This window comes from Etheostoma spectabile, chromosome 21 (assembly GCF_008692095.1).
Source record: "Etheostoma spectabile isolate EspeVRDwgs_2016 chromosome 21, UIUC_Espe_1.0, whole genome shotgun sequence".
NCBI lineage: Eukaryota > Metazoa > Chordata > Actinopteri > Perciformes > Percidae > Etheostoma > Etheostoma spectabile.
This window is the reverse complement of record NC_045753.1, coordinates 4,260,399-4,282,819: the sequence shown is the minus strand read 5'-3', so window position 1 is coordinate 4,282,819 and position 22,421 is coordinate 4,260,399. Positions and strand designations below refer to the sequence as shown.

The following is a 22,421-nucleotide window of genomic DNA, read 5'->3' as shown; positions in this document are numbered from 1 at the left end:
CGGGTCAATTTGACCCGAGGACAACATGAGGGTTAAGAGGGAAATGGAGTACTTGTACCTGTTACTCCTGACAGGGGGACATCTAAGACGGGTGCCCCAGGGCAAGAACTGCAATTCAGAGATCAAGGGGTGGGAACAGTCAGAGCGAATAGCATTTGCTTTCTTAACTCTCTGTCTATGGAACAGGTCTGATAAGGTGCACTGTTGAAACTTCCAGTATCCTGTTACCCATCTAACAATGAGATTTCATGGATTCATTTCACATGTAAAGGTCCGGTCGCCTCGCTGGCAGAAGAGACGAACTCTGAAGCTGATGGGAGACGGCGTCACTGTGTGGTGTCAGTCCCACAAAACCTCCAGCTGGGCCAAGGAGCAACAATCCTGTAAGTGTGTGTGTGCGTGCGTGCGTGTGTGTGTGCGCGTTCTTTATATAAATCAGTATAAATTTAATGATGCATAGGAATTTGACATCCCTCGACCGATATATCGGCGGGCCAATATAATCAGCTTATTTTATAAAAAAATTAAATTAAATTATAATTTTTTTTTTAAATATTTATTTATAAGAATAATTTATAATGACAATTAAATGATTCTGATAAATTGATATTTAAAAAATAAAAACGGACTGTCGACCATGAGTGTTTGCGTTGCATAGTCTGTCCACCAGAGGACGCTCTACAACGTCCCTGTTAGTGATGGCGTTGTATAGTCTGTCCACCAGAGGACACTCTACAACGTCACTGTTAGTGATGGCATTGCATAGTCTGTCCACCAGAGGACGCTCTACAACGTCCCTGTTAGTGATGGCGTTGCATAGTCTTTCCACCAGAGGACGCTCTACAACGTCCCTGTTAGTGATGGCGTTGCATAGTCTGTCCACCAGAGGACGCTGTACAACGTCCCTGTTAGTGATGGTGTTGCATAATCTGTCCACCAGAGGACGCTCTACAACTCCCTGTTAGTGATGGGGTTGTATAGTCTGTCCACCAGAGGACGCTCTACAACGTCCCTGTTAGTGATGGTGTTGTATAGTCTGTCCACCAGAAGACGGTCTACAACGTCCCTGTTAGTAATGGCGTTGCATAGTCTGTCCACCAGAGGACGCTCTACAACGTCCCTGTTAGTGATGGTGTTGCATAATCTGTCCACTAGAGGACGCTCTACAACGTCCCTGTTGACAACACTGATTTTTTTGTTAATGTGTTTTTGTTTAAAGGACTTTAAGTTTCATATCCTAAATTTGTATTTTTATACATTTTAATCATCAGATTGTTAATATATTTGGATTTTCCTCTGTTCTGTTTTATTATCATATTATTTTAGTGAGAACTCATAAATAACTACAAATAACTAATGTTAGGGAAATGTGTTTATGTTTTGTAACGCGTTTCTGGATGTCTTTTAAAAATATATATACCGGCCAATATACTGGCATATTGGATTTTTAAATAACCAAATATTTGTATCGGTATCAGCCTTAAAAATCCTTTATCTGTTGAGCTCTGCAATGTCCGTGATTGAAAAACATACGACCAAAGAAGGACTATGTGCAGGGTACAAGACGGAGGACATTTTACATATAACAAGTGGACAACGTCATGACACCAACAGATTAACAGTGGAAGACAATTTATAGAAGGGAAAGATTTGCGAAGACTTTGTATATCTATGAGGTGCCATTTTAGGAATTTATCATTAAAGGAGAATTCTAGTGATACATACACATACACACATACACATGACTGTCTAAGCTACCCCACCCACACCCACTCACATTGAGTTTCACTACAGCAGAGAAACTCTGCTGCTGCGTAATCACTTACCACATACTTACAATTTTTCAGATGTTGGTGAGTTAATATCAAACTATCTTAAAAAGAACTCTAGCAGAAGACCGCATTAAAAAATGGAAAACGTGGATCCAAGGGCGGCAATCAACGCACAATCCCCTGAGAGCAAAGACAGACGAGCTGTCAGCCAACGCCCGATACCTGCACGAGTACAGGAGCGCCTGTGTCTTAGCAATCACCGAGACTTGGCTGGACGGAATATTTAGTCCAGTGCAATGGAGCCCACGGGTTCCTTGGCGTTTAGAACCGACAGAGACCCGGACATCACAGCGAAAATCCGGGGGGGCGGAGTCATAGAAATGTTCTCTCCGACCCTACCATCTCCCAAGGTAGTTTCCTCAAATCTTTTTTACTGTGGTCTATATACACCCTAAAAAAAAGCCACTGAAATTAAATTTAATACCACCACAGAAACTTGAGTCTCTCTCTCCAGATGCTCCCAAATTCATTCTTTTAATGATTTTAATAGGTGATCCATTTTATCAGTATGTTGGCTGCCACACAAGGAAGAACCAGACTGTGGATATGTGCTATGGAACTGTTAAGGACGCATCTACTGCCTCCCTGCTTCCTCCACTGGGAGCATCTGACCACAATGTAATATACCTCCGCCCTGTCAATAAGAGACTATAGGAGAGGGAAAAACCTCAAGTAAGGACTGCAAAGTGAAGTAATGACAGCATTTTTGGCCTTGCAAGGATGTTTGGAGTGCACACTATGGGAAGTATTTGATGCTCAGGATATTAATGAACAAGTCATGGCTGTGTCTGTGCGTAGACTACCCACAAAGACATACAAGGTATATTGGAACGATAAGCCTTGGGTATCTGGCAATTTAAAAAGAAAAAAAGCTTATCAAAATCAGGGTGAGTCTGCAAGGAGGGACAGACAGACAGAAATAAAATGGAAACTACAGCTCATTTATAAACAGAAGTTAGAAGCCTCTTTGGTCTCTGGCAACTCCAGAGAGCCCTGGAAAGGAATTCAAACATGACCTGCATTCCATACAAGGGTAGGGGAAAGCCCTCCTTTACCCTGAATGCTAATGATGGAAAGGAAATGGCAAACCAACTTAATTCCTTCTACTGCCGTTTTGAGAGCAGCATGAGTGCTGCGGCTTTCACCTTGACTCCTATTCCTTCTAGCATAAGCATAGAAGAGACAGAAGTACTCCAATTATGTAAAGGCTGTAATATTAGAAAAAGCCCTGGCCCTGATTATATTGGAGGAGATGTTCGTAAATATTGTGCGGAGGAATTTTGAAGTCCTCTCTCAACATGAAAAAAGTCCCCACTCTCTGGAAAACATCCACAATTGTACCAGTGCCAAACATCCCCAGGCCTAAAGAGCCTAATGACTTCAGGCCTGTTGCATTAACTTCCCTGGTAATGAAGTGCTTTGAGTGCCTAGTTAAGAGCTACATTATCGACATATGCAGCATCTTCTAGATCCTAAGCAATTTGCGTATTAAGCGTCCAGAGAAGTTGAAGATGCTGTTGCAGCTCTAATGCATAAGATAAGGTAAGTGGGGAAATTGCGGTTTGCAACAGCAAAGACAAGAGCAGAGATAGATAAGTGTACAAGTAGCGTAAACAAGTGTCAAACAAAGAAGTATTGTTCTTACAGTAAAATAAAAAAACAAAGTTACTGGACATTAAGTAAGACTAAAATAGTCTATGCCTTATTCAGTCTCCTGCAGCATAAATAAATACTGGTAGTATAAAAGTACTATAGTGCATCTTCTGCACGTTGATTTAGAGAAGCCAAAGGCTCATGTCAAAATCATTTTTGCAGATTTTTCTTCTGCTTTTAATACTATTAAGCCCAGTATTTTAGCAAATGTTTGAACAGAAGGAGGTTTACTTGAAGATGACGTGGTCTCATGGATTGTTGAGTTTCTTAGCAGTAGAATACAGAATAGAGTCAGAGTTGGTACGTCATTCTCTGACGAAATGACCACAGGGATGTGTTTTATCTTCTCTGATGTTCATCCTGTACACAAACTCTTGGATCAACACTTTTCCCAACAGGCGCTTTATTGTATATGCAGATGATACCGCCCTCGTTAGTCTCCTATATGACCCGGAAGAGGAGCATGGGCCAGTTCTTGACTTGTTTGACTGGTGTGAGAAGTCCAACCTTATCTTAAATACCTCCAAAACAAAGGAGATGTCAATTGATTTTAGGAAAGCACAGTCACCTAAACCCACTTTTATAAAAGGGGCTCCCTTAGATACTTACCAGTAGAAGTACCTCGGCATGGTGCTCGACCACAAACTTAAATGGGACAGTTGGACTGACAGATTTAATACCAAGTCCCAACAAGCATGTTCTTCTTAAGGAAACTTGTCCTTTAATGTCAGCAGCAGTATACTTCAAACATTTGATTGTGCTTTTGTTGAAAGTGTAAACCATCAGGTATTCCATCTCCAAGTATGGAAAGTATATAGAAAAACAGAATACTAAGAAAGGCAAACAGCATTGTGGGTAATCAGAAGCACCCCCTTTCCTCCTCATTTGACCTGCTACCCTCAGGACGATGACCTGAGGGTCCTCTGTTTTCAAAAAACAGATCCAAGTTGTCTTATGTTCCACAGGCTATCAAACTCTTTAAAAATGAAGGTCCGTACGTTAATAAGGTATCTTCGGTTTTGGTTTTATTTATTTATTTTAAAAAGATTTTGAATACCATGTGATGGGATTTCTGCTGCTACATAATTTCCCCATGGGGACGATCAACGTGACCGAACGAACAGAGGTTGAGAAACATCTCCAAGTGATGATTAGTAACAAGCAGCTCGGTGCTCTGACTGGGCGTGTAAGGTGAAACATGGATATACAGTGTCTATTTTTGTTCACTGTAAATGCTACTTACTACTCTGTACAGACATAGACTTGCTCACAAAGCTACTCCCTTTCTTTTTCCACTATCTGAGGGTCACACACGGTGCCTTGATTACAGAGCTCAACTATTTTCGGCCTGTAATGGCGGCCGACCCTGCCATACTTCAAACAGTAAGATTATAGGACATTATATGGTGGGAGTCTGCCCTGGATCCTGTGGTTTGGTGCTATACAGTTACCATACGACTCAAGCACTACGTTAGCCTCCTAAATACACTACAAGGTCTTTAATTACCACAAGAGTAGATGTGCATGTGATGTGGCCCTGTGTTGTGTGTGTGGGTGTGTGTGTGTGTGTGTGTGTGTATGGTTGGTGTGTGTGTGTGTGTGTGTGTGTGTGTGTGTGTGTGTGTGTGTGTGTGTCGTGTTTTCTGAATGGGATTCAAATGAAAAAATGTTTTTGCGGAAGACCCCCAGACCCTCTGTTGCGTGTTCCTCCCACTTCTCAAACCAGAGTTACACCCTTGTGTGTGTGTGTGTGGTGTGTGTGTGTGTGTGTGTCTGTGTGTGTGTGTGTCTGCCTGCCTGCCTGCGTGCGTGCGTGCGTGTGTGTGTGTATGCATGTGTGTGTTGTGTGTCTGTGTCATGCATCTCATGAAACCTTGGATCATTCCAGATATGTGTCTCTTCTCTAACTTCTATCTGATTCTTCTGCCTTTAATCAGTGACATAGGGTTAGGATTAGGGTTTTTCTGGAGAGGCGGAGTATTAACAAAAACAGTTTTTTAGTTTCTAATCCCTTTAAAAACTCAAGAGTGTCTTGACAAGGGGATAGGTTCAGGAGTGACACTTAATTTGGCCAACATTTAGCCTTAAAGCACCAAGTATTTGACAGGAAAAATAGAGATTATTGTAGTTTCGCAGTTGTCAATAAGTCAAGTCCAAGACATAATTATGCCTTAAATTAAACTGTATTTGCAGGTCAGAAACTAATATTTATGATAACTCACATGACATGAACGTGGCACTAATGTAGAAAACAATGACAATAAGTAATAAATGTCAAGTCTTAAAAGGCACTATCTACAACCCAGGTATTCAGTTTCAAAGAACTATATATAATGATTTCTCCTAATCATTACAGCTGCAATAAATTATTGCCATTTTATGCTACTTTATATGACTATGTCCACATTTCAGAGGTAAATTTTACAGCACATTTATTTACAACATGTATTTTACAGTTTAAGTCACTTTGCAGATTATAATTTAACATAAAAAAATCCCACGATTAGCTGCATTATTCAAGATTAAACCAGTAGTTAGAGCGCCATATCAAAGCTTTTTAGCAGTTTAACCAAAAACAAATCCCCCCTCTTTCATTTAATATTTCAGTTCCATTCAATACTTTACAAAAAAATAGAAAGATTAGAGGAAAGTAAAATAAATAACTAGAACAAAATGATGGAGCAGAATTTTTATTTCTTCTTTCCTCTCCCATTAATGGAGACCATTGGCTAAACTAAAGTATTTAAAACTAGCTCCACCATTGATGCATCCGTATGATTAACTCATTATATCATTTAGAACAGTCGCAGGGGACATTTTACTGCAGAATGACCACTTTTGATACTTCGGGCCTAAGTGTCTTTGCTATTTTAAGGCAAACCCAGTTGTTAATTTCCCGTTTAAATAGCAAATGCACCTGCGTCCATCTGTGCGCCCATGGTGTGTGGTCTTACAGGGAGGTGTGTTCAAGTGAATCCTGGGCGTATCGCTATCTTGAGGCAGCGCAAAGTGATCGCACCATTGACCAACTAAAACCTGGTCTAAAGTCAATAACGCAGCATTTCGTTGTTATTTTAGCAGCGCATTAGTCAACAGTGCCCAGGCTTATGCACAGCACGCACACAATGCTTGTTACACACACACAGGGCAGCGCAGCAGCACACACACGTGCAAAAGATCACATATAAAAATATTACGGTACAGATCGGCCATCACAATAGCAATGCACCAAGGTACAAACGCGCCTGGCTTTGAAAGGGAATGGGTGATGACACTCTGATTCACTCTGGTTTATTTCATGCTACGCCATACGTCGAGTTTGCAGAGAGGGGGGGATTGGAGTTCATAAAGGCAAATTGTTACATAAATCGTTACAATGTAATTTAAAATCCATATGTGCTCATGTTGTGTTCCCCAAGTGGTTGGGGGAACACAGCAAATGTCTCGAAATGTCAAAATTCTGCTTATGTGTTATGGCCAGAACACACCAAAAGTACATAGGTACAACCCTTTTGAACCAAGTGCCCGGTGCATGGACCCCCCCCCCCCCTGACCCAACTCACCACCCCTCCGCCCCTCTCTTCACCCGGGTGTCCAAAACATACGGCCTCAGATCAGGTGACACAATTATAAAATCGATCATTGACCTTCGGCCTAGGGTGCTCTGGTACCACGTACACTTATGAGTGGTAAAAGTAGAAGTACTGATTTAACTTCTTTACTCAAGTAAAAGTAACAAAGTACAGGCTTTGAAATTTACTTAAAGTATAAAAATTAAAAGTAGCCTTGCGAATGACAAAGCTACCTGGACCAGACACATTACTACTTACTTACTAGAGAGCACGCTGAGGAACAATTGTATGACATCTACTGTATATTTCTATGCAATTAGCTACATTTTAAATGGATGTCTGCCAATTTTTGTAAAATGTAAGGAGTAGAAAGTACAGATTTTCGTGTTAAAATGTAAGGAGTAAAAGTAAAAAGTTGTCACAAAAAAATCTACTTAAGTACAGTAACAAAGTATTTGTAGGCTACTTCCCATCTCTGCCTCTAATGGGATTCTTGTGGAAATGTTTGAAGCCTGAGGGACATCTAGAACATCTAGAACTGAACCGTTAAAAATGTCGGGGGAGCAAAGACTCTTTTATTAGAGTTGTGGAGATCATGGTGCATGTGCTGTATACTCTCCGAACACGTTCCTTAGGAACAGCAGTGCAGAATTTACCTCTCTCTCTCTCTCTCTCTCTCTCTCTCTCTCTTCCTCTGCTGTGTGTGTGTGTCAGGTAAACACAGTGCACAAGGCTTTGCTCTCAGGCTGTGTGTAGTTTCTGTTCCAAACCACAGGCAAATAGACGTTAAGTCAATAGTTATGTCTCATTTGGTTTATTCAAATCCATCAGAGGGAGATGTGATTGTTAACCCCTGTGTTGTCTTCCCGTCGACCTGCATCTTTGTGTGCTTCTGGTTTGAAATTTCAACATTTTGTTGTTCTTTTTCCACACGTTTCTCGACATTTTTTTTGTAAATTTATTCCAATTCTTTTGTCCCTTTTTTTGATGTTTTTTTTGTTTTCGGCAACCATTTTTTGTCACTTTGTCAAAAAAATGCATTTTTCTGTATTTTCTTTGTTAATCTTTTTTACATTTGTCACTTTTGTCACATTTCTGATATCCCTTGTGTTTTCTTCCCGCCAACCATAAGACAAAAATCTTTTTTGCTCACTTTTTTCAACATTATTATCCCTTTTTCCGACATTTTTTCTCACTTTTTCAATGTTGTGGGTGCTTTTTTTATGTTGGTGGGATTTTTTCCTAAGTTTTTGATAGTTTTGATGTAACTCTAATTTCGACGGCCAATTGTTTGTGAAAAAAACAACAATTAACTGAAAACGGGTCAAATTTGACCCAAGGACAACATGAAGGTTAAAGTAGGCTACATAAATGAACACGAGCATATGGAAATGAGCATTAGGGTGTGCCGGGCGAACAAACAAAAAAGGTTTGAGAATAAATACGTGGGGAAACCTTGGTTTGTGTGTGTGGAAAAACAGCGTACCTCTCCCCTGAAGTTGTTTGTGTCCAAGTTGAGTAAGAATTAAAATCAGTGCAGCACTGTCATGAGTGTTGCCCATGTCTCACATAATATAATATCCAGTAATAGCCACACATAATATCCGGTACAAGCTGGTTTTTCAACATTCTTGAATGTAGAGATGATACGATACCATTTTTTGCTTCCCAATACCTAAACTTGCGTATCGGCCGATACCGACTACTGATCCAATACCAGTGTGTCATATATTTTATTATGTTTTAACAATAGTATTCTACTATCCATGTATGGATGTGATTTTTTGTCGAATGGCTCAGGTAAAACTCTTGAACAAACAGACATTGAACGCCACAGAACTTTCTTTTATCATCCAGTTTGACAGTCAGTTATAAAGGGAAAAAGAACATAAATAAACTACTTTAACGTAGATTTTCTTTCTTTTCTTTCTTTCTCTACAACACCTGCACCACTACTACTCACCACGGCTCTAGGTATATTTTTATTATCTGTATTTAAATTTTTCCATTCTGAGTGCTTATGTACAGTATACTATGGTTAAACTCAATAACATCAATACTATGGGGACTTACTTGCTATATAATTACATATTATTCAATTTCATTTCAAGTCACTTATTCACTTACATTGCAAAATTTTTGTACTATGGCCATCTAACTTTACTTAAAATATCTTTCATATAATGCCACTTTACACTTGCCTGTTGTTGTTGTTGTTGTTCTTTACTGTAGAAAAATGCTGCTGTAACAAGGGAATTTACCCATTGTGGGATGAATAAAGTATTATCTTACCTTTAGGGCTTTATTACATGATATGGGATCGGTGCATAAACTCCAATACTTCCCAATACCAATACCAGCGTTTTAGGCAGTATCGGAGGCAGTATCGATATTGGTATTAGAGGATGGATACCCGACCCGAGCCCGACGGGACCCGACGGTACCCGACGGGCCGGGCCGGGTTCGGACAGATTTTTAGAAAGGATGTTCGGGTTCGGGTCGGGCACGGTCACATCAGCGCGATAAGGCGTTGAACATTTTGAATTTAAAACAGCTTATTAGGTAGGTGATGGCGCTTGTTGCCCCGTGTGCATTGATGCGCTCATCTGTTGACATTTCCGAATGCCTTCCTACAATTGCTTAATAAAAGCGGGCTTTCCACACAAACAAACGTACATGTGTCGTTAGTATGAGAAACAAATGCGATTTTAACTGTGTCGGGCTCGGGTCGGGCTCGGACATAAATATCTTAATGCCTGTCGGGCTCGGGTCGGGTTCGGTTACTGCTCTGTCGGACGCGGGCCGGGCTCGGACAGAAAAATCCGGCCCGATCCGCACTCTAATTGGTATTAATATTGGAACACCTCCATTCAGGTTTTTTTACAAGAAACATTATACTTTAGAAAAGTTGTGTGACAAATACTAGCCGTACGTAGATACCCAGAAAAACTGTGGGATTGCAACCTATTAAGCCACGATAAGCAAGCAATAGGCACGATAAGCCACATAAAAAATAAATAAATGAACATATTGTTTTGTGTGTGTTTGCCGACGTGCATTCAAATTTCAATCTTTGTGTATTTAAGTGACTCAGAATGAATGACCACCTTAAAAAAGACACTGCACAGAGGCCTAGGTAGAGAATAATGGCATGAAAGAGTCAAGGGAGTACATGTGCAAAATGAGTAAAATTGATAAATAACATTACTATTTGTCTCATATTGTACTTTACTAGTACTACTAAAGTACTGTTTATTGATGATGCAGAGAATGAGAGACGGGAACTGTGGGTAGGCTGTGAATGTGTGTTACAAAATGTGAGTTTGTAAGGGAATGTCACAAAGAGAAAGATCAAAAGCCTCCGCTGTGATTGTGTAATTTGAGCATGGAGAGGCACTGGAGCGAGACAAAGGTTCTCCTTTCTCTCACTATTTCTCCTCCAGTGATGTTAGGCTGGGGTTCGGCTACAATAAAAACTATTTTAGGTCAGAAGGGTAAAGTGTTTAAGCTGTTTTAAACAGCCACACTTTTCTTTCTCTCCTGCACACAGCTGGCCAATCCCTGCATGGAGTGGGTGTGGATGTATGAAAGTATGAAAAAGCATAAAATGAAGATCATAAGATAAGATAAGATAATTTGTTTATTAGTCCCCAATGGGGAAATTACTGTACTGCACTCTGTGTACACACTTTTTGTTAGTACTCACACACAGGCCTGAAATACACACACACGCTCAGGACCTATACATGCACTATACATGGAGAGATGTCAGAGTGAGTGGGCTGCCAGCTGAACCAGCGCCCTGAGCGGTCGGGGGGGTACGGTGCCTTGCTCAAGGGCACCTGGCAGTGCCCAGGAGGTGAAGTGGCATAAAGGTGCCAGTATATTCCGTCAGAACAACAGAATTTTTGTAACTTTCCAAAATTGACAATCTGACATTCTCATCCATTTCAGGTTGCCACTGGTAGGCATCTTAGCTAGCTTAGCTTAACTTCTCTCTCTAGATCTCTTTTTTTAATCTTTACATAACTATCTCTGTAGGGTAAATCCAGACAGCTAGCTAGACTATCTGTCCAATCTGAGGACTATGGTTACCTGGTCCTCAGATCTCTGCAGGGTAAATCCAGACAGCTAGCTAGACTATCTGTCCAATCTGAGGACTATGGTTACCTGGTCCTCAGATCTCTGCAGGGTAAATCCACACAGCTAGCTAGACTATCTGTCCAATCTGAGGACTATGGTTACCTGGTCCTCAGATCTCTGCAGGGTAAATCCAGACAGCTAGCTAGACTATCTGTCCAGTCTGAGGACTATGGTTACCTGTTCCTCAGATCTCTGCAGGGTAAATCCAGACAGCTAGCTAGACTATCTGTCCAATCTGAGGACTATGGTTACCTGGTCCTCAGATCTCTGCAGGGTAAATCCAGACAGCTAGCTAGACTATCTGTCCAATCTGAGGACTATGGTTACCTGGTCCTCAGATCTCTGCAGGGTAAATCCACACAGCTAGCTAGACTATCTGTCCAATCTGAGGACTATGGTTACCTGGTCCTCAGATCTCTGCAGGGTAAATCCACACAGCTAGCTAGACTATCCGTCCAATCTGAGTCTTCTCTCGCACAACTCAAACAACTTTTGGACGTACACACGTTCCACCAAAACAAGTTCCTTCCTAAGGCTATTTAGCAGCGGGACCGTGGCTCCGTCCGGCGCTCAGCACCGCCCAAGACGATTGTGATTGGTTTAAAGAAATGCCAATAAATCAGAGCACGTTTTTCTCCCATCCCAGAAGGCTGTGCGGACTAGCCAGACCCTCCTTTGCAGCGCTGTGGAGGAAGGTCAAGCACAAATATTCAAAAGATAAAAATACAAAGGAAAGAATGTACGATTTGGAACGTATACAAGTTGGGAATAAAACTATTTCCTCCCGTCAAAATTTAAAATCGACATTTTTGTTGATGCTTTTTATCGATGTTTTTAACTTTTTCTTGAGTTTTGTCCCTTTTTTCAACACGTTTGACGCTTTTTTTCAATGTTTGTCACTGTTTTTGACGTTTTCAACACTACGTAACACTAACTTATTAACTTTAGTTTTACAGTTATTTTTGGAATTTATGGTCAATTAACCTAATTTATAGGAAATTATACCTAATGTTTAAGTTAGAAAAGCAGAAATTAGGAATAATTTAGACTGAATTTAAAGGAATGTACAGTATGTTGATGGATAATCTTGATGGATATGTCAACTTTTACTCAATACTATTTCAAAACCACTTCAATTTTATTTACAAATGCTAAAATTGAATAAGACACCCCAAAATTAATGAAAGTAGAGATTTGAACTTGCCAAAGAGTGTTGTGTGGAATCAATCATGTCATTTTGGGTAGTTAAAATGAACATTGATATAGGAAAACGGGTCAATTTGACCCGGGGACAACATGAGGGTTAAATAGTATTCAAATAGTATTTATTAAAATGTAAATAAAATGTCAAGAATATCACTTGATAACAGGATAGATAATTCTTTCACCTATTTATACTTGTGTATTTCTTCCTCTTTCTGTCTGTTTCCCTCACACATCCTCAGTCTCTGTCATGGAAGTGGAGTGCGTTCGGGAGGGGTGCCAGTCAGAGACGTTGCGGCAGATGGTCGGCTCAGTACCCGAGCAACGGTGTTTGACGGTGGTCTTCAAAGGGCCCCGCAAGAGCCTGGATCTCCTCTGCCAGAGCCAGGAGGAGGCTCAGCATTGGGCCCGCGGCATCCGAACCCTGCAGGGCCGGGTGGAAAACATGACCCAGAAGGAGAAACTTGACCAATATCCTAATTTCTGTACATTTGGAATTTTTGTTAGATTATTTTAAGGGTGCAAAGGGCCTAATATTTGCATTTCATTTTAATCTTCCAGAAAAGGAAGTTGATTTTACTGAATTTTTGAGTCTGTCAGTGTGGATACTAGGGCTGGATCCGAATATTCAAATATTCGTTCCGTGGGTAGGTATTTGATTTTCACTTTTGGGAGTGGAATATTTGGTTGTTGTTTTTTTAACGTGCATGCAGGCTGAATTTCACCGTGGTGTTTTGTTGGGATAAAGCTGCTAGCTAAATGTCTGCTAGCTGCTGACTAATTGTAATGCAGCGCTATGTCATCCATGAGCCAAGAGCGGAGAAATAGTTACATTAATTAAGTTACATTGAGTTGGAACTGTCTGCACTGTGTATGCAGAGATGTATTCTTGGCATTATCACAAGAATAGTCATACATCATATACCGTTATATACTTGTAATTCTAATACATTTGTAATCATTTTTAAATAATTACATTTGGAGGCCCCATAAACCCCCTTCAAAGACCTTTAAGAGTCCCAAACCAAAATGCCAACAGTGTAACAAGTATGTACAGAAAATATATGTTGCTACTTCTGCCATCTTTCACTTTTTTCATTGAAGGAAAGTGTCATAGGTAGAGTAATTATAATGAAGTATTACTATTACTGCTGTGTTACAAAACTCCAAATTGGTGAAACGCCACCATACACTATCCGTTGTCTTCTCTCGCTGCTTCCTTGACTATGTTTGTGTGTCACCTGGATTCATGCTTACCTGAGTCGGGCCGACCAGAACCACGATGATAAGATGAGTTATGACGAAGTCCAGACACTGCTGCGGATGATCAACATTGACCTGAATGAGCAGTACGCCCGTAGCCTCTTCCAGGTAACAGGATACACAAATACACGCTTAAAAACATTGGCCCAATAGCTCACATTCAGGGGATGGTACCACCCCCCCCATTCCATTGGGCTAGAGTGCTGTCAATCGGACCATTGTGACTTCCATTGGATCAGAGTACTGTCACTTGGCTCCGTGTTCTGCCAGTCTTCCACCAGCCCTCGTCACATAACCCATTAATGTTTCCATGACACAACCCAAAATTCTGATACTATGGAACCAGCACTTTAAAAAAAAGGTGGCAGACTGAGCCTATTGAAAATGTGTATTGTATTTGGATATACAATTTGTCTAAATTAAAAACAAGGAAAACTAATAATGAATGTTTTTGTTTTTGTTTTTTTTAGCAGAATTGTATTGTGGGTTTTATCCTTGCCAATATTTTCTATATTTCTACACAAATGTTCTGCGCTGTATTTTGATAAAAAATGCCCCAACCCTCCATGATTATTGATCCCCCCCTGTGCAACCCCACCTAAAAAATCCTGGAATCTCCCCTCCTCCTCTGTGATTTGTAATCAGTAATTGAAAGTCGACTTGACTAATGACAGACCTCCGATGACTGTCTTGTTGGATGAAATGAGACAAGCTTAAATGATGAAACAAAGATTGATCACGTGTATCTCACTCTGTCTCCGTGATAGAAATGTGACCAGTCAGCCGACGGTCGTCTGGACCACGGAGAGATCGAAGTGTTCTGCAGGGAGTTGTTACGGAGACCAGAGCTGGATGCTGTGTTTATCCGCTACTCTGCAAATGGCTGTGTACTTTCCACTGTGGACCTGAGGGATTTCTTGAAGGACCAGGGGGAGGACGCTTCAGTCACCCACGCCCAAAGCCTGATCCTCACCTATGAACTTAACGAGTGGGGTACGGTGCTAAGTACCAACATTTATCTGGTGTTCAGAAAAAGGGTGATGCGACTCGCCCAGCACCAAATGGGAGACCAGCACAGTTAGCAACTATATGTTCAACACAGAGCGGCTGGCAGCTCGCCATCTTTTCTCAAGAGTTAATATAGACCAGAAAAGTACAGTGAATATTGGATTTAAACAAGTCAGGTTGCCAAAAAAGATAGATGGTTTGGCTATAATGTTCAGAAGCAGAATCAAAAACGTCTTGCCTTTAAGAGTCTAATGTAGCCTAGAGAACCACAAAAGTTGAGTTAAGGAACTGCTGTGCATAATTCTTTCCTTTATATATATTTTTTTAATGTTGTCACATGCTTGGTTGTCTCCTTTAACGTCATATAACACTCTTGGTCGTCTCCTTTAGCGTCATATAACACGCTTGGTTGTCTCCTTTAACGTCATATAACACTCTTGGTCGTCTCCTTTAGCATCATATAACACGCTTGGTCGTCTCCTTTAGAATCATATAACACCCTTGGTCGTCTCCTTTAGCGTCATATAACACGCGCTTGGTCGTCTCATTTAGCGTCATATAACACGCTTGGTTGTCTCCTTTAACGTCATATAACACTCTTGGTCGTCTCCTTTAGCGTCATATAACATGCTTGGTTGTCTCCTTTAGCGTCATATAACATGCTTGGTTGTCTCCTTTAGCGTCATATAACACGCTTGGTCGTCTCCTTTAGCGTCATACAACATGCTTGGTCGTCTCCTTTAGCGTCATATAACACGCTTGGTTGTCTCCTTTAATGTCATATAACACTCTTGGTCGTCTCCTTTAGCGTCATATAACACGCTTGGTTGTCTCCTTTAATGTCATATAACACTCTTGGTCGTCTCCTTTAACGTCATATAACACGCTTGGTCGTCTCCTTTAGTGTCATATAACACGCTTGGTCGTCTCCTTTAGCATCATATAACACGCTTGGTTGTCTCCTTTAATGTCATATAACACTCTTGGTCGTCTCCTTTAGCGTCATATAACATGCTTGGTTGTCTCCTTTAGCGTCATATAACATGCTTGGTTGTCTCCTTTAGCGTCATATAACACGCGCTTGGTCGTCTCATTTAGCGTCATATAACACGCTTGGTTGTCTCCTTTACGTCATATAACACTCTGGTCGTCTCCTTTAGCGTCATATAACATGCTTGGTTGTCTCCTTTAGCGTCATATAACATGCTTGGTTGTCTCCTTTAGCGTCATATAACACCCTTGGTTGTCTCCTTTAGCATCATAACACCCTTGGTTGTCTCCTTTAGCGTCATATAACAGCCTTGGTTGTCTCCTTTAGCATCATTAACACCCTTGGTTGTCTCCTTTAGCATCATATAACACCCTTGGTTGTCTCCTTTAGCGTCATATAACATGCTTGTGTCGTCTTCTTAGTGTCATAAACATGCTTGGTCGTCTCCTTCATCAACATGTAACACGCTTGGTCGTCTCCTTTGGTGCATATAACACGCTTGGTTGTCTCCTTTAGCGTCATACAACACGCTTGGTTGTCTCCTTTAGCGTCATATAACACACGCTTGGTCGTCTCCTTTAGCGTCATACAACACGCTTGGTTGTCTCCTTTAACGTCATATAACACTCTTGGTCGTCTCCTTTAGCGTCATATAACACGCTTGGTCGTCTCCTTTAGCGTCATATAACATGCTTGGTCGTCTCCTTTAGCGTCAATAACACGCTTGGTCGTCTCCTTTAGCGTCATATAACATGCTTGGTTGTCTCCTTTAACGTCATATAACACTCTTGGTCGTCTCATTTAGCGTCATATAACACGCTTGGTTGTCTCCTTTAACGTCATATAACACTCTTGGTCGTCTCCTTTAGCGTCATATAACATGCTTGGTTGTCTCCTTTAGCGTCATATAACATGCTTGGTTGTCTCCTTTAGTGTCATATAACACGCTTGGTCGTCTCCTTTAGCATCATATAACACCCTTGGTCGTCTCCTTTAGCGTCATATAACACCCTTGGTTGTCTCCTTTAGCATCATATAACACCCTTGGTTGTCTCCTTTAGCGTCATATAACAGCCTTGGTTGTCTCCTTTAGCATCATTTAACACCCTTGGTTGTCTCCTTTAGCATCATATAACACCCTTGGTTGTCTCCTTTAGCGTCATATAACACATGCTTGGTCGTCTTCTTTAGTGTCAATAACATGCTTGGTCGTCTCCTTCATCAACATGTAACACGCTTGGTCGTCTCCTTTGGTGTCATATAACACGCTTGGTTGTCTCCTTTAGCGTCATACAACACGCTTGGTTGTCTCCTTTAGCGTCATATAACACGCGCTTGGTCGTCTCCTTTAGCGTCATACAACACGCTTGGTTGTCTCCTTTAACGTCATATAACACTCTTGGTCGTCTCCTTTAGCGTCATATAACACGCTTGGTCGTCTCCTTTAGCGTCATATAACATGCTTGGTTGTCTCCTTTAACGTCATATAACACTCTTGGTCGTCTCATTTAGCGTCATATAACACGCTTGGTTGTCTCCTTTAACGTCATATAACACTCTTGGTCGTCTCCTTTAGCGTCATATAACATGCTTGGTCGTCTCCTTTAGCGTCATATAACACGCTTGGTTGTCTCCTTTAGCGTCATATAACATGCTTGGTCGTCTCCTTTAGCGTCATACAACATGCTTGGTCGTCTCCTTTAGCATCATATAACACGCTTGGTCGTCTCCTTTAGTGTCATATAACACGCTTGGTTGTCTCCTTTATTGTCATATAACACGCTAGGTCGTTTCCTTTAACGTCATAGAACACGCTTTACCTAAATGCGCTTGGTCAGGACTATTGCCGTCTGTTTTGAGGCTGTTAGGTTAAGGAAAAGAACGGGACGGTTGGGTTTTCGGAGAGGTCCTGGGTGGGTTTACGGGAATAACGGGACTGTTAAAGAAGAAAGTGACTTTCCTGACAAGCGGCAATAACAGGACGTTTAAGGATACACAGAGGACACAGACCCCACTCTCCTGGGTGAAAGTCCTGTGTTTGACCCATCCACAACAACTTCCCTACAAGGAATTTTCCCCTTACATACTACTCTCTAAACTCCATCTAGATGCTTGTCTCAAAAAAATTCTTGGAAAAATTCAAAATCCATCAGCTTTATGTATGACCAAAAGACAAATGATAGCATTAAAATTGTTAAATATCTCATGGAATTTACAACAAGCTGCACACTGAATGCCACTTTGCTCGCTATATGATAATTCCCCTACTTTAATGATTTGTGTTTGTGCATTTTGCCCAGTACAGCCCAGAAGAACCAGTTCATGACCCCCAATGGTTTCACCATGTACATGCTGTCTAAGGAGAACTGTGTGTTGAACCCGGAACATGCTAGGGTTTACCAAGACATGAAGTACCCACTGGCACACTACTTCATCTCCTCCTCCCACAACACCTACCTCACTAAGGACCAGCTGACTGGGGCCAGCAGCACAGAGCCATACATCCGGTAGGACACCCGCATACTGTATATGGACGTTTTTTTGGTCTCTTTATTCTAATGTCAATCCAATTTGCAATTTTGCCACTCAATTTGAACATGCGTATTGAAATATTGTCGCTGTAGGGTGAAAACCATGTACAGTAAGTCCAAAACCTTTGACAAAGTCAGATGAAATTCCCTCTCTGATTAAATATTTTGAAAACAACAGACATAAAAAGTGACCAATGGCAATGATATATATATAAAAAAAAGACGAAATATGGAGATACAGGGATTCTGCCCAACAGCGATGATATGCAAAGTAACAATGTAATCCTCAATTCAGCTTAAGTTATTTTGACAATTTTTTTTATGAAAACTCTATCAATTGCATTTCATACACATACCTGTACATATGCACTGGGGGGGTGGGAGGGGGAGCTTGTGGAGCTTGGGAACAGTGTGTTCTAGCAGACAGACAGTGGTGGGTACCATTTGAAATAAGGAGATCAGTGGATTTGCGTTAGTTACAAATATGGTAAAGAGGACAGTACATATACACACACACACACACACACACACCTGGACTCACATAAATACTTGGACACTTGAACACTTGACTTGACACTGACACCTGATTGATAATTTATGGTAAATGTCTTTTTTATAGCCAAAGGTTTTTATTGTTATTATTATTATTACTGTTATTATTGTTATCTTTATAATGCCTTTTTCTCAAAATACTGTGTTCTTCTTGCTGAAAACTGCTGCTGGAAATTTCAATTTCCTTGCAGGAGTCATCCCAAAAGGAGTAATAAAGAGACGTCTAAGTCTAGGGGTGTCAGCTTGCCTAGGAAAGCTCATGCGAGGTTGAACCAGTGGAAGAGCAATGCGGATTAGGTTTGGTGGCTTTAGGATTGCATCTCTGCTCTTTGCAGATGATGTGGTTCTGCTGGCCTCATCGACCCATGACCTCCGGTGTCTGCGTCTGTCACTGGGACAGTTTGCAGCTGAGTGTGAAGTGGCGGTGATGAGGATCAGCACATCACCCCGAGTTGGGGGTGGAACTGGACAGGTGGATCGATGCAGGCATTGTACTGGACTCATGGATAGAAAATGAGTTTCCTTTGAAGGGTGGCTGGTCTTAGACATCTGGAAGGAGCTTGGACTAGAACTGCTGCCCTTTTGCTGTGCAAGAAGTCAGCTGTTGTGGACTGATCTGAAATGGAAGCCTCCCTTTATAACAAAGGTTTTCCAACTGTGAGGTGCGCCGCCCCATGGGGGGGCACAGGAGAGTTGAAAGGGGCTCACAAAGGAAGTGACATGAGACAAAAATACAAAATCCTTCATTAAATATGTAAAACATGCCAATTAGACCTTGGTGCATTTTGACAGCTGGTCTCTGGATGTTGTTGTAATCTTTGCTAGCCGCCAACAGAAAGCTAGTCACAAACTCACTATGTCATCTCTGTTTCAGAGATTCCTAATGATGACTTTTCTCTTAGAGCGCTGAATCATGGCTGCCGCTGTGTGGAGCTGGACTGTTGGGACGGAGATAAAGGAGAGCCAGTCATCTATCACGGTCACACACTCACCTCCAAAGTGCTCTTTGTCGAAGTCATTGAGACGATCAACGAATATGCTTTTAAAGTGAGTATGGCCAATGGTCAAATTCAGAATTCTACTGTACAGATGAGTATTAAAAGTTTAGACACATGCTTTCTAATTTCATTTGTGTGGACAAATGAAAGCCTTTTCTCCCTAACTTTGCACCATTGTCCCTCTCTCCAAGGCATCTCCTTTCCCTCTGATCCTGTCCCTGGAGAACCACTGCTCCGTGGAACAGCAGACAGTGATGGCGCAACACCTGCGATCCATCCTGGGAGACAAACTCCTCACCAAACCCCTCAATGATCTGGATCCTAACAGCCTGCCTTCACCAGAGGTTAGGAGACGCATTAAAGTTCTATCCCCATGGGAACTACTATATTATTGCAACAAATAGTGTCTTTGAATGAGACATAGTAGTGATGAAGGGTGAGACTCATACACGATGAACACGTGACTCTTTCAGGGCCCCATCCTGTTATGATTTGACCCGCTTCACATCTGGATCTTGACCATTTCTCAACCACAGGGCCCCTGACCAGTAACCTTCAGTTTCCAAAAGACAGGTCTCTCTCATGCATGATTTACGATACTTTAGAGAAGATATAAAAATATGAAAAGACATTTGGATACATTCAGAAGGAATATTCAACCTATCAAGTAGAATTAGTAGCCTGCATGCACTGGAGCCACACAGTTTTGCAGTTGCCTGAAAAGATATGCAGATAGATATTTGGTGTGTAGTTGCTACTTTTCAGTTGAATTTGGATGACGTTAGAAAATAGCCAACGACTGGCTCTCAGTCAGACTCCTATGCAAGGATGGGTTCTGGGTTCTCTGATCTTCTGTGTCCCAATTATTCGACATTTCCACATAATCAGGGTCTGTGCGTGCACTCAGTGGACATGAAAAAAGGCTCTTTATATGCCATTGGCTATATTTTAAATGGATGTCTGCCAACACAGAGACAGGGACTCCAGGTTAATAAGAGTCTGACTGAGCAGCAAGATATGAATTCAATTGTGATTCTGAGATAAATCTGTATATTACCATCCAATTAGATTAAATTTGGTATTGACGCTCAAATAACGGGAACTCCAGTCAAATGATTTGAAATTAGATTAGGACTGGATTTAAAGCCGACTCTGGTTTCCAACTTGGCCCCAGGCGTGTCTGTCAAAACACGGACGGAGACAACTTCTCTCTGTTAATGCTTTATTACATTCAAGCATCAGTATAAACATGGGGGGGGGGGGGTGTGGGTAGCTCTGCTATGGCTGTGTGTGTGGTAATAAAAGAAATAAATAACATTGTAAAGGCTACATACACAATGCATAGGAATGATATATATGCTAGTAAATAATAACAATAAACCCACTATTAATTACATTCTCTTAATGCAGTTTTCTGTAGCATGTACATAATGCACCTAAAATTCAAACGGGAGCGAGGGCGTTCAACAATCACCATTATGAGTCAACAGCCAGGTGTAACCTAGGTAACAGGTGAAGAACACAAGCAACAACATCACTAGCTAACTTACTTTACATTTGCCAGAACTATAGACCCGTATGACTTAAATGAACTGACATCAGTTATAAGACTTACAGTTCCCAAAGACGTGTGCACGCACACACACACACACACACACACACACACACACACACACACAATCTCAGCTGATTATCCTCCAGACAGCTTGTCTTTTTCTTTTCTCCCACTTGTTTCTCCGTGCGGCGTGCACGCCCGCTCGCGATGCGAGGCGCGTGTCCGCGCTATTCTCCAACACGCACTCCCAATCACTCCTGATAGTACACTCCTCTTGTACAAATCTAAAGTAACGAGCCAATTATGTAAAATGTAAGGAGTAGAAAGTACGGATATTTGTGTTAAAATGTAAGGGGTAAAAGTAAAAATATCTGAAAACTCTACTTGAGTACAGTAACAAAGTATCAACATCATTTCCCCGTGGGGACAATAAACATGAACGAACAAATTTGTATCACATTACTTCCCATCTCTGCAGTAATCACACTCCCTCGAGGCACCTCAACCGGTGACTGCAATTACACTGATGATGTTCTATTATTTACTTTGAGGATTTTACACTCCCATACAGTAGGCTACTGTTTTATTGTATCCATCCATTGTCATACATTACCATATTACAAGCAGTCATGATAAAAGTGTCACAAGTGTGAGTGCGAGGCGACCCAAATGCAGGAGCCACTTTAGAGATGAATTGATGATGTGAAGATTCAAAGGCTTACAGGAAGGGTTGATACAGGTTGGCAACAGGATGGCAGTCCAAACAAACAGCAAGCTGTTACAGTACAATGAAATGAGGACCTAAACGCAGAGAGGAGGCAGACAGGAGAGGGTTTGGTTGAAGATTTATTAACAAAGAAAAAATCCAAATGGCAAAAACAAAGTCAAAAATCTAAAACAGGTCCAGGGCAAAAGGCAAGACAAAAACAGAGTACATAGGCAGGGAAAAACTGGCCACAGGAACAAACGTGTAAAACTCAGTCAGGAACACACACAGCAATGCACAAAACGATCTGACAATAGACGAGGGGGAGCACAGACGCTGAATACACAGGGTAACGAGATAACGAGAGGCAGGTGAAAATAGGGCTGGGAAACAGGTGGAAAACATCAGGTAATC

General features: G+C 41.3%; 1 protein-coding gene across 2 annotated transcripts in view; it reads left to right on the top strand.

Annotated features, from left to right (window-relative positions):
- LOC116671514 (1-phosphatidylinositol 4,5-bisphosphate phosphodiesterase delta-3-A) overlaps positions 1–22,421 on the top strand; it is a 43,853-nt gene that overhangs the window by 11,215 nt on the left and 10,217 nt on the right. For both annotated transcript variants that reach the window (XM_032502865.1, XM_032502864.1), the window contains exons 3-9: positions 272–383; positions 12,646–12,874; positions 13,645–13,774; positions 14,434–14,659; positions 17,971–18,172; positions 19,651–19,795; positions 19,938–20,090. In XM_032502865.1, coding sequence (XP_032358756.1) covers positions 272–383; positions 12,646–12,874; positions 13,645–13,774; positions 14,434–14,659; positions 17,971–18,172; positions 19,651–19,795; positions 19,938–20,090 — 1,197 coding nt within the window. The remainder of the gene's footprint in view (positions 1–271; positions 384–12,645; positions 12,875–13,644; positions 13,775–14,433; positions 14,660–17,970; positions 18,173–19,650; positions 19,796–19,937; positions 20,091–22,421) is intronic.